The 11,390-nt window shown below is 37.1% G+C and overlaps 2 protein-coding genes across 2 annotated transcripts in view; both read left to right on the top strand.

Moving 5' to 3' along the window:
* Positions 1–11,322, top strand: part of LOC103390678 (receptor-type tyrosine-protein phosphatase delta) — a 259,293-nt gene extending 247,971 nt beyond the window's left edge. Inside the window, 6 exon segments of the mRNA XM_025052801.1 lie at positions 3,161–3,349; positions 4,408–4,416; positions 5,222–5,239; positions 7,163–7,273; positions 8,080–8,091; positions 10,103–11,322. Coding sequence (XP_024908569.1) covers positions 3,161–3,349; positions 4,408–4,416; positions 5,222–5,239; positions 7,163–7,273; positions 8,080–8,091; positions 10,103–10,419 — 656 coding nt within the window. The 3' untranslated portion in view covers positions 10,420–11,322.
* Positions 11,158–11,390, top strand: part of LOC112486248 (receptor-type tyrosine-protein phosphatase delta-like) — a 35,458-nt gene continuing 35,225 nt past the window's right edge. The window contains exon 1 of the mRNA XM_025062074.1: positions 11,158–11,175. Within this exon, the coding sequence (XP_024917842.1) occupies positions 11,158–11,175 (18 nt within the window). The remainder of the gene's footprint in view (positions 11,176–11,390) is intronic.

Here is an 11,390-nt window from a genome sequence, read left to right on the forward strand (position 1 = left end):
AAAAAGGCCAGAAACCTTTGTAACATATCATTAATTTTAAATGCACTGCTCGAAGTCCTATCATTTAGTCTGACTAGAATCAGTATCATGTTCCACATGGAAAATATTGAAAGAGTAAGACAAGTTAACATTAGTCCTTCACACTCTCTTTTTTTTGTTTGTTTGTTAATACTGCAGTTTCAGTGATTCACTTGAGACACAATCGTCGTACTGTCCTGACATTAGAATCGTGAATTTTAAAAACATCTAATGTTGACTCAAACTGCACCTTCTAATCAATGTCAGCAAACTCCCCATGCTTTTCTTCTCACAGCTAAATCACCAGGGGCGCTCCTTTCTGCAACACGAGAGCAATTCAGTTTTTTTTTTTAAGACAGCTAAATTATGATGTCTTAGGCACTTTGTTGTAAAACACATTGCAATTTCGCTAGGAGCTGCTTTTTCCTGTCACATTCAATTACTATATTCCACAGACATCCTGTGCTCCTGGGCTTGCTACTGGCTATTGTGTTATATCAGCGAGACTTTTGACTCACTCTAAAATCTAATAATTTTCTTTTTGACCTTGAGTAAACTGGGGAAAATTTGGCCAGGAGCTAATATGTACAATTAGCTTCTCTACTTCCTCAGCTTTCAATGTTTGTACAGGTACAAATTTGACAATTTGTTCATTTTTTTGGACACCTGTGATTCTATAGAAAACTATGATCAACATTACTTCATATCTGATTGGATATATATATATATAAATGCAAAATAATATAATAAACTTTACTACATAACTATAACTATATAGTATAACTATAACTATATAGTAGACATGAAGACTATGTTGATTATCTGTGGACTTTAATTATGAATGTTTTAAAACATGCAAAACAACACAGGAAACACTTCACCAGTTCACATGGTTCACAACAGGGTTGTATCCAAAAGTTATTTTTGCACTTAGCTCTGAAGTCAGTCATTTGTACTACTGCTTAATTCTTAGTAGATTTATCCATTGACGTGGTTTCTGATGCCAAATACCCAAAAGCATTGTTGGAAAAGAGCCACGATTGTCATTTGGCTATATGCGAGCTATGGCATCGGAAAGCTGTTCTCAGACTGATGTTATCCTTATGAATATTCAGTGAAGGAAGAGGTTCCAAAAAGGTGCCATTAACAAAAGCAACGGAAGTCCCTAATTAGCCACATCATGGCAAGGAAAGGAAAAACTTGTGCTTCACCATAAAACAGGTCTTGTTTCGGATGTTTACACTCGGCAAACCTTACTCAGAAGTAGATATTTTTTGTCGCAATGCAAGGAGTGTAAATAGATAGATGGATGGATGGATGGATGGATGGATGGATGGTGGATGGATGATGGATGGATGATGGATGGATGGATGGATGGATGGATGGTGGATGGATGATGGATGGATGATGGATGGATGGATGGATGGATGGATAGATAGATAGACAGACAGACAGATAGACAGATAGATAGACAGACAGATAGACAGATAGACAGATAGATAGACAGACAGACAGATAGACAGACAGATAGACAGACAGATAGACAGACAGATAGACAGATAGATAGACAGACAGATAGATAGATAGATAGATAGATAGATTATTAAGGTGGACTTATAAAGGACTATGTGATGTTTGAATGATCAGCAAAACAAAGAATATAGTTCCAGACATGTATATACTGTACCACACTTACTTCTGAATATACACCTCTCATTTATTTAGTGAAAGAAAATGAGAGAATAATCATCACCAGGAATTATAACAGAGAATGGCTCAAAAATATAAATATAAAACAGAGAGACATCTTTGAGACTACATACATTTTTATAAAACACAGCCATGTGTTATCTTCTACAAAAAACATTGTTGGGAAACTTTTGCCACGTCTGCACTCATGTTTACAACACACAGCGATGTGGGTAATCACCTCACACATCTTCAATGTCAGCAGGATGAAACCTGTTCTTGTTTAGTCAGAAAGTTAGGTCACTGGCACAACAACGTCACTTGCTTCCTTGCTTGATACACAGTAACTGTACAGTATATGTCTTGCTGCTTCACACCTTGTGAAGTGTGCAGTAATTTTGCTTAATTAAATAACTTTAACTTTTGCCCCATATCCTCAGATGTTGGGCTAAAGTTTTGTTTTAATGCAACTAACCTACCTCCTGATGTATCCAAATCCACTACAAAGCTACACCTTTAATCCCCACCTTTTCCATAACCAGCAGATTCCCTTCTTCTAGATTCCGTGCTAAGATAACCAGCTACCTTGAGACACACAGAAGTGCTTAAGATAGTTATCTATTCACTGAATGACAACAATTGACTTCTTATCCTGGCTTTGTCCAAAACTGACCTGTCCTTTTACTTTGAAAGATACCTATAAAATGTGGAACCAAAATTCATGAAATAAAATTACAAATGTAGCCCTTTGGAAAGTTTGGAAACAAGTGACTGGACTAAGGTTCTAAAAGACTAATATCTTATCCAAGAGGTTAGTGAAATAAAAGTGAATAAAACAAACAAACAAACAAAAAAAAAAAACGTTTTGGCTGTGTACCTGATTAGCATGAGCAATTTCAACGTCAGGGGTCTCAGCTTATTCAAGGTGTGAACAAGAGTTATTCAAGGAACCTTCAAAGTGGTGGGTTTTACTGTGTGCTTATTTGATATGCCTATATAGTTTTGGGACCCACGATTGACCATGCACATAATATGCATGCATTGAGTTATTTTCTGGACTCAAAAGTCATTGATTTGTCATAAATTCTCACTGTGTGATTTTGGAAGATTTCAGTACCTGAAATCAATTTAGTATTGTATTAGGATAAAAAAGCAGGATAAAACGTTCTTATTATTATCATTGAAAGAAAAATGCATCTTTATCATTTAGCCCTATGCTAAATTACTGTACATTCCCTGTAGCCCTAAAGTGTGTCAGCAGTCGATACAGGTTTATATTCATGGATACGTTGCTAGTGGATGTCTTGTTTTTTTATAAACTTCAAAAGTCCTCTTTTCTGACATTATTCTACGGTTACCCTTTACATTCATTTATTTCCATCCACACAACCGTGGAGGGCAAATGTAAACCCAAATAGTCCTAACATATATATTTTTTACCTTCTGTTTTCAGAGGATCAGCTGCCCCCTGGTTTCCCCACCATAGACATGGGCCCACAGTTGAAAGTGGTGGAGCGCACACGCACTGCCACCATGCTGTGTGCTGCCAGTGGCAACCCTGACCCAGACATTTCCTGGTTCAAGGACTTCCTCCCTGTCAACACCACCAACAACAACGGGCGCATTAAACAACTCAGATCAGGTAGGTCTTGCCGTGCTGAAAGCTTAATTACTGAAAGGAGTCTCCTTTCTTGTTTCTTCTATCTGATCTGCTTCCCTTTAGTCTCCTCTGTTCTTTCATCCTCTTCTTCTGCCCATGATTTAACTTCTTATTTGGCTTTTTTTAAATTTTGTAGGTATTGGCATTGTCTCTACTATCTTCTGTCCTTCCACTTTCTGTACACCCCGGTGTGTGTTGTCTGTATATGTGTGTCTCCCTTTTGTCTTCCAGTGTTGTCTTGGCCTGTTGGGACTGTCTCCCCCCTCTGTTTCTGCTGGCTTCTGCACTAACGTCTCATTGCTCACTGCTGTGACCTCTTTACAATAAATTATTTTGCCTTCATGTGTTGATTTTCTTATTACTACACTGATGCAAGGGTTTTCTATTCATTACCATTTCTTAACTTTTTTTCCTCAATATCTGGCTTTATTAAAAAGCAGAAAAACAGTCCAGACAATTTTAAAATATATGCCAATAAATCATTTTCGGATCAAATAATATTTAGTTTATATGCAAGGTTTTTTAGATTTCTGGAGAGGATGAAACTCTGGTCACTAATCAGCCACAGTAGTGCGCAAACACCCCATAAGGCTTTTCCCTGACCCTTTTGATTCTTTGAATTTATACCCCTCTGCTTAAATGTGTTAACGCCATATTTGTTTTTATTTGCCTGTGACTTACCCTAATACAGCCACTCTTAATATACTAAAAATGTAGCTCAAAGCTTTATGTGCCAGCTAATGTCAGCACAGACATACAGCCTTCTTGTAAATTTTTAGCCTTGTATGTTTGACCACCTGTCTTCCGATTTCACAGCTGCCCTTTGTTAAAGCGTGTCTGTTCGCCTTCCTCCCTCTGCTGACTTGTTTTTCAAACAGAACTGTGTAGCCATAACCTTGATTTTCTTTAATCAAATGTACGACTTTGATTTTGACGTTAGAACATTAATAACAGAAAGCCTTGTTAACTCAACTTACCTCAAGAATATAATCATATTCTTATATGCTGTCTTTCTTCTCTCTATATTTTTAAATCTACAGAATCCTTTGGTAAGTGCTTAGCTCCAAAGCACACATCACTCCCTCTACCCCCCCACTAATTTTCATTTTTTACAACAACTATTAAAATGCATGGCATGCATTTTACTAACAGATAGATTAGCGTCAGGGCTAGTACTTGAGGCACATGTATACTGTACACACACACACACTCACACACACAGTCCTCACGTATGTCACGTGTCCAAACACTGTCAGCTACATTATCACTTAAAATGCTGTATGTTAGTCCCACAAAGTCCAATGTAGCCCTGTGTATTTTATTTTGGGATATTATTGTGTTTGTTGCTGACTCACTCATTGACCCACTACTTGCTCACTGAATATTAAAAAAAAAAACAGCACCATGTGTTTGAGGATTTCAAGAATTTAGGGAATTGATGAGCTCAGGTCAAACAATAAGGGATTTCATCTGCTTTACAAACTCATGTAAATAATAAAAAGGCAGTCCTTAAAGTCTTTCTCTTCAGTAGACTTTCTTCAGAAGCCATTACCACTTCTTTAAAAAAATGGCACAACCCGTGGTACATCACTGTACAAGTTCTCTCGCTCTGATCAATGATTTTTTTTCACTATGCTGAATACTGTCTTTCTCAGAAAACAGAAACGTTCCTCCCTTCTCTCTTTCTTTCTTTCTCGCTCCCTCTCTCTCTGTCCTTTCTCTTTCCTCAAGTACCTTTATTTACGTACCCTGTTAAATCTAATTTGATTCTTCTTCCAAAGCCCCCCAGACTCTATCTACACGTACTAATGATTCTTCTTTCTAATCTTATTTGCATTCATATTATCCACCCAGGTGGTACACCAATAAGAGGTAAGAGTGCTGAACTGACGTTCACAGAATGAAAATAATACAAATTCATTCTTGCTGTCAACCCATTCATATTCACTCCAACCCCCCTGCCCCCCGCCCATTTCTGTCCTGTTTACTGAGACCAAATCCCATTACCTTCATACGAACCTTCTTCTGATTTGTCCTGTTTTGTTGACATAATTTGTATTCCATTTTTTCTGTTTTCGCTTTATTTACTCCTTTGTATTCTGGTTCTCAAGAGCCTGTTTAGCTCAGTTGCGATATGCTTGCCCTGGCTCAATGAAGCATATCCAATGACAATTATTTTTTTAAATTATAATTTTTTACGTTCATTTTTGTTTTCTTTTTGGCCATAGCCAATCATGTGTCCCTCTTTTTGTCCAACTAAAACAACCAAGCATTTTTCCCCCTTAGCTGTTCTTGTTCAGCACTGAAATATGCACAGATGCTGTGGAATCACGCAGGCAGGCGGAAGACAACGTTGCATCTACTCTGCTTTTTTCTTCCAAAGAATTCTTCCTATCTTTGCAAACTACTTTTTTCCCATTTCTTCTATTTGCTCTCCTCTCCTGTACCTCTACAAAAAAGCCCAAACAACCACTTTTTTGATAAAGTTTCTTACGGTGCTTTTTTTCTCTTTCACCTATTTTTCTTACTTTTCTTGGGGTATGGAGGATATTTTACTTTTTTACATTTTTTTTCTTCAAGGTTTGGCAAAGACAAACAGTAGAGTCTGGCGAGGACCCGATTGGCTAATTTTTGCCATACAACATGGAGTTTGAGAGTTGTTGATGCTTAAAAGCCATTTTTCCCTGGGTCATGTGACACCACACTGCTGATCCCATTTGTGGATTTTTATGGGTGTCTTTTCTGGCTTTCACAAGCTAAAGCAGTGGTTGGTTGCCTTCTTGTCGGCTCAGGCTGGTATTTTGAATTTTGTCTTCTAATGCAACTGCCTTTTATTTTTCAGCTAAGGGTTGTCAGAAGGTTGTAAGTTGTGCCGACATACATTTCTTACTGAGATTTGCATGTCAGACTTTTGGTCATGAGGGTAATATATTGGTTTTGCCATGAATAAAACCTCAAATTCACTTTTTTTTTCTTCAGACATGAGCAGCATTTTTCAATTTTTGTGTGGGCTGCGATTTTTTTTAAAAACAACTTCACAAAGAAGTTCCAAATTGTTTTGTAAGTTCACTATTACACTTGATCTGTGATTGAATATGCTAAAAAATCATACAAAAATTTCTTTCTTCTTTCAATTGTCCTTCCTTGTTATTCTGCTTTCTTATACTGTAAACCTTTTTTGTTTGATCCATGTTTCCCTAAAGCAGTATCACTCATCCCCATATTGACCAGTCCAGTGACATGTTGTTTATTGATGGACTTGCCCCATAGTTTTTTAAAACTTTTTTTTTTTTTTTTTTTTTGCATTGGCTTTAGGATGAGTGTATTTTTAGACAATTTCTGCCTCTTGTCAAAATTTTCAATCAAACAATTTGGCAAATACAGAAAATTAAGATTAGTATTTTCTACTGTAAGTATAGGTGTAAAAAGAGAAAACAATAATTTGTGCATCTGCAGCCTATTGCATGATTTGCCATTAGAAACAATCCCTTAGTCAGAAAAGAATGTCATGGCTCTTATAGTAAAGATGGATACCCTTGAAATACACAGTTTGTGGCGACGCATGCAAAACTGTGGTATTTCATTGGTTTATTGAATAATGCTCACTATAACTTTCTCCAAACTGCCCAACTACTCAAGCTTGAAAGGAAAGATCCAAAGTAGAAATGAAGGCGGCTGATTTTGGCCTCCTTGAGGTCAAGCGACTTTTGTAATTGTTTAAGCCTGTGAACTTGTTGAAGGTGGCGTCGTTTAACCAAAGTATATTCTGCTACGCTATTTGTTATTCCCACTTAGGAGCCCTCCAGATAGAGCAGAGTGAAGAGTCAGACCAGGGGAAGTACGAGTGTGTGGCGACCAACAACGATGGAACCCGTTACTCTACTCCTGCAAATCTATATGTCAGAGGTAGGAAACACTTTCACTTTTTGATAGTAGCAGTTTTCTTCTTGGTTTATCTCTGTATAAGTAATCTTTAAATCAGCCGAAAAAGTCTGCAGGGGCCAGAAGCTCTCAGGTCATTGTGAGTATGCTGTTTGTTTGCCTGATTTAATTTTGTGGATTTTTGTCTGCACACAACTTACCTGCATCGACTTGTACCTAAAATATCTACTCCACTGTGTGTTTTTGGTCCTTTTTTGTTATTTTCCCAAACCTAATGCCAATAATTAGAGTGCCCGCTGTGGTTATCTACTAATTGCTTCACAAACCTGACTGTTGGAGTAAAGGGTGGATGGCCCCCCTCTGCCAGCTCCAAATCTTTTCCAGCAATAAACAAATACTTTCTCACAAATTTAGTTTTTTCTACCCTGTCTGAATTAAAATTAAAGGAAAAAAAATCATTATAAGTGAATAAATGAAATAAAAAGATCTTTTGGGCTTACTTAGCAAAATCATGGCTCATCAGCGGTGTTAGAAACTTCTTCTGTCCAGATTGACCTCAGCTGCTTTCTCTTAATGTTTAGATCTACAGTAGTTACATTTCTTTTGTCCGCCCTAATGATTTACAGTATGAGCAGCAATTCAACTGTATTTAGAGTTTGTAATAGAAGTACGAGGGTGGTTCAAGGGGTTCCCTGCAATGTAAACACAAGGTCATTCAAACTGTTTGAAATGTCCTAAAATCATGGCCTTTTTACTCTCTGTGTTTCCCTTGTTTTTTCTCCTTTCCTTATTTTTTATTTATTCTGCATCAATTTTCCTACATCCCTCAGAGCTGCGAGAAGGTTGGTGGGTTTTTACCTTTTTCAACAAGTGATAAAGACAAAGAAGTCCATTTGTGTTGTTTTCTTTCTTTTTTTTTCTATAAAAATTATTATTTACTGACATTCAAATTAAATCACATGACTTTTTTTATACCTACGTTACATAAAACATCCATGTTTGCCTTAAAATGACTCTGGTCAAAGGCTTCACTATTCACCAGGTGGCGCATGTTTGCATCTGTGAGCAGGAAGTCCATTTGCATCTGTATACAAGTGTATTTGCATGGTCACCTGCAGATGCCTGAACTCCCTTTTACCCCAGCCCTAGACCATTTGCCATTATTTTAACAAGCCTTTAAAAATATTTTATATTTAACAACACAGCTAAATTAAAATAAATCGTACTGTATATATCTGACTGCATTTGGAGGTTAACGCTACTAACAGCTACAATCCCACATATCGCAGTTCCTTTCTAAAAGCTTTCTCCATAATTAGCTTTACTCCTGTAGTTTTTTTCTCCAAACGAGCCCTCTTTCTGGTTCAACCTTCCCACAGATAATGTATGTAAAACCAAATCAATCTTTTGTTATAATTGGCACTAAAGTCATGCACCAAGCTGTAAAAACAACAGTGCCCGCTGAGATTATGCACACCCTATGATGGGAATCTCTTAGTGCAGGAAGTCGTGAAAGAATTATGTATTTAGAGTGTTATCCACAAGACTTGACAAATGTAATGATATTCAAATGAGCAGGATAATATTATGTCTGCGGGGAGCGTCATCCAATTGGTTATTAATTAAATATTGAGTGAGAGAAACGCTGTATTTAATAATGCAAGCACTTTCCCCCCAGTCTAGCTCTCTGGAGATCAGCAGGCAGCTCAACAAAATGGGTTCAGCGAATTAGCAGCCGCAACAAAAGCAATGTGCATCAACTGTAGTCAAATATTTGAAATGATGGCAATACGTTAAGAGTCCTGGTGACAGGACACTTTTCAAAGCAGGATTTGTCATAAACCGAATTTTTTACATCGAACTTCCACAAGCATTCTAACCTAGGTTTAACAAGCAACTTTACATGATGTGCTCTGATTTCAATTACTCCTAAAGACAGAAATCACATATATTTACTGTAAATATATTTATTCCGCTTATTCTTACTTTAATTTTGCACAACCACCTTTTACATGTCTATGCTCATTTTGCTGCCACAGCCCCATTTGAACTGCCTTACTCACATGGTCATTTCACAGAACATTGCATATTGTTCTTATTTGCATGACGGACTTGTTCTGCTTTAACATTCTACTTGTTTCAATCACATACGTTGGCATGATGTGCCATTAAATGTGATTGTACATAAATATGCTGTCTATTATAGTAAAACCGAAGTGTAGAAAAGTGCAAAAACAATAATCTCTCTTTGGGCCCATGCCTGGTGTTCATTAATTGTAATATTTATGCGTAGCAAGTTTCTAATCATTATAGCTTATTACAAGATTATAATCTACAAGTCAAGTTAGTTATAAATGTAAAAAGTAACAAGTTACATGTTGTAAATATAAATGCATAAATGATAATATATAAATAACATAATAATTATTTAGTTTGTAAAAGTTGGTCTAAATCAATCAACTGCTTTGATAATTCACCATTCAGATTACTATGCAAATGCAAAATTGTTGATGTGAGAATGTGATGCAGCGCATTGCCTCACATTGGCTGGAAGTACACAGCTTAAAAGTTGTTTCTGTGGATACAACTTTGTTGACTCTCCAGCACTTTGTGCAGTATTTTGTACCATGTGTATCATCAGTCAAGTCTCTCAATTACGTGCTTGTTATTATTTCATTAATCTGGAAGTCTTGGAAAAAACATGTTACTCATTATGGAAAGATTTGGTCATTGTTGTTTGTATCTCTATCTAATGTATTTGGCATAATGGAAATTTGCCAAAATTATTTCTTATCCATTTGTCCCCTCTGAATTATGTTATTTTTTATTTTTATTTATTTTTTCCTATTCTAGTGCGTCGAGTGCCTCCACGCTTCTCCATTCCACCAACGGACAATGAGATTATGCCAGGTGGCAGCGTCAATATCACGTGTGTGGCGGTGGGCTCTCCTATGCCATATGTCAAGTGGATGCTGGGTGCTGAAGACCTCACGCCAGAGGATGACATGCCGATTGGCCGCAACGTTCTTGAACTTACAGACGTCCGGCAGTCGGCCAACTACACCTGTGTGGCCATGTCAACACTGGGGGTGATAGAGGCAGTGGCACAGATAACAGTCAAAGGTAGGCCTTAGAACTGGGTGTTTGAGCTTCCACGGCGGGTGAGATAACATGACATAAAAAGTGAACAATTACTCTTGATATGAAAGTCAAATGTTCAGATTTTAAAGATGTGCTAAACAACTAAGATTTGCAACTACTTGTAGTGGTAAAAGCAAAAATTCTGTTTTTGAAAAGCCTTATTTTTGCTACCATTAAAAGTCAGCCTCACTATATGAGATGTCAGATTATAAAATACAGTGAATGGCTTATCTGTCAGATGTAGTTCTGCAGAGGCAGATATTCCAGCATTTCTGTTTGTGGAATGTGAAACACTGAATATTTTATTTTCGTGTCTTCTGTAGCCATGGACTTATCAGAGTGCAATCATATCTACACTGCAGCGAGCGACTAGATATCCATGACTAGTATGGCTGTGTTCACTTGCACTCAAGGGACACAAGAGTCACATATACACACGCCCAGCTTTGTTTTTCTAGACATAACATAGATATTAGTCACAATATAACAATCTGGCAGCGAGCTTCCCCCATAAGCACACTTCACATGGCATATTAAGACAATTTATGGCTTAGATATCTGTTGCCGTTTGCCACAGCGTGGGGAATTAAAGCAATAAATTTACCTGTTAAATTATTTAAATGATAAACACTGGGAAATCCTGGATTAAAGACAACACTGTTTTCAGAACCTCAGCACGCCGTATGCAAGGTTATAGCCTCGGAAATAATATCTAATATGCATTGTTGTTTTCAAGCAATGTAAACTACATAAATGAAATAGAATCAATGGATATTATGGCCACAGTGAACAAAAGGTGCCAGTGTCCCAAGACTCAGGACAAACTTTACATCATCTGTATCAGGTGCAGTGAGCTGAGAAATGAGAGCAATCAATATTATTCAACCATTAACAAATTAAAACAAAGTCTCTGAGGACTGTGACATAAATCACTTGACAGAGGTATTACTTTGAAATGGCTGGAGTGTAATTTGCATTTTTATTAATATTTATGTAATAA

The sequence above is a fragment of the Cynoglossus semilaevis genome, chromosome 1 (assembly GCF_000523025.1).
Source record: "Cynoglossus semilaevis isolate Cse_v1.0 chromosome 1, Cse_v1.0, whole genome shotgun sequence".
NCBI lineage: Eukaryota > Metazoa > Chordata > Actinopteri > Pleuronectiformes > Cynoglossidae > Cynoglossus > Cynoglossus semilaevis.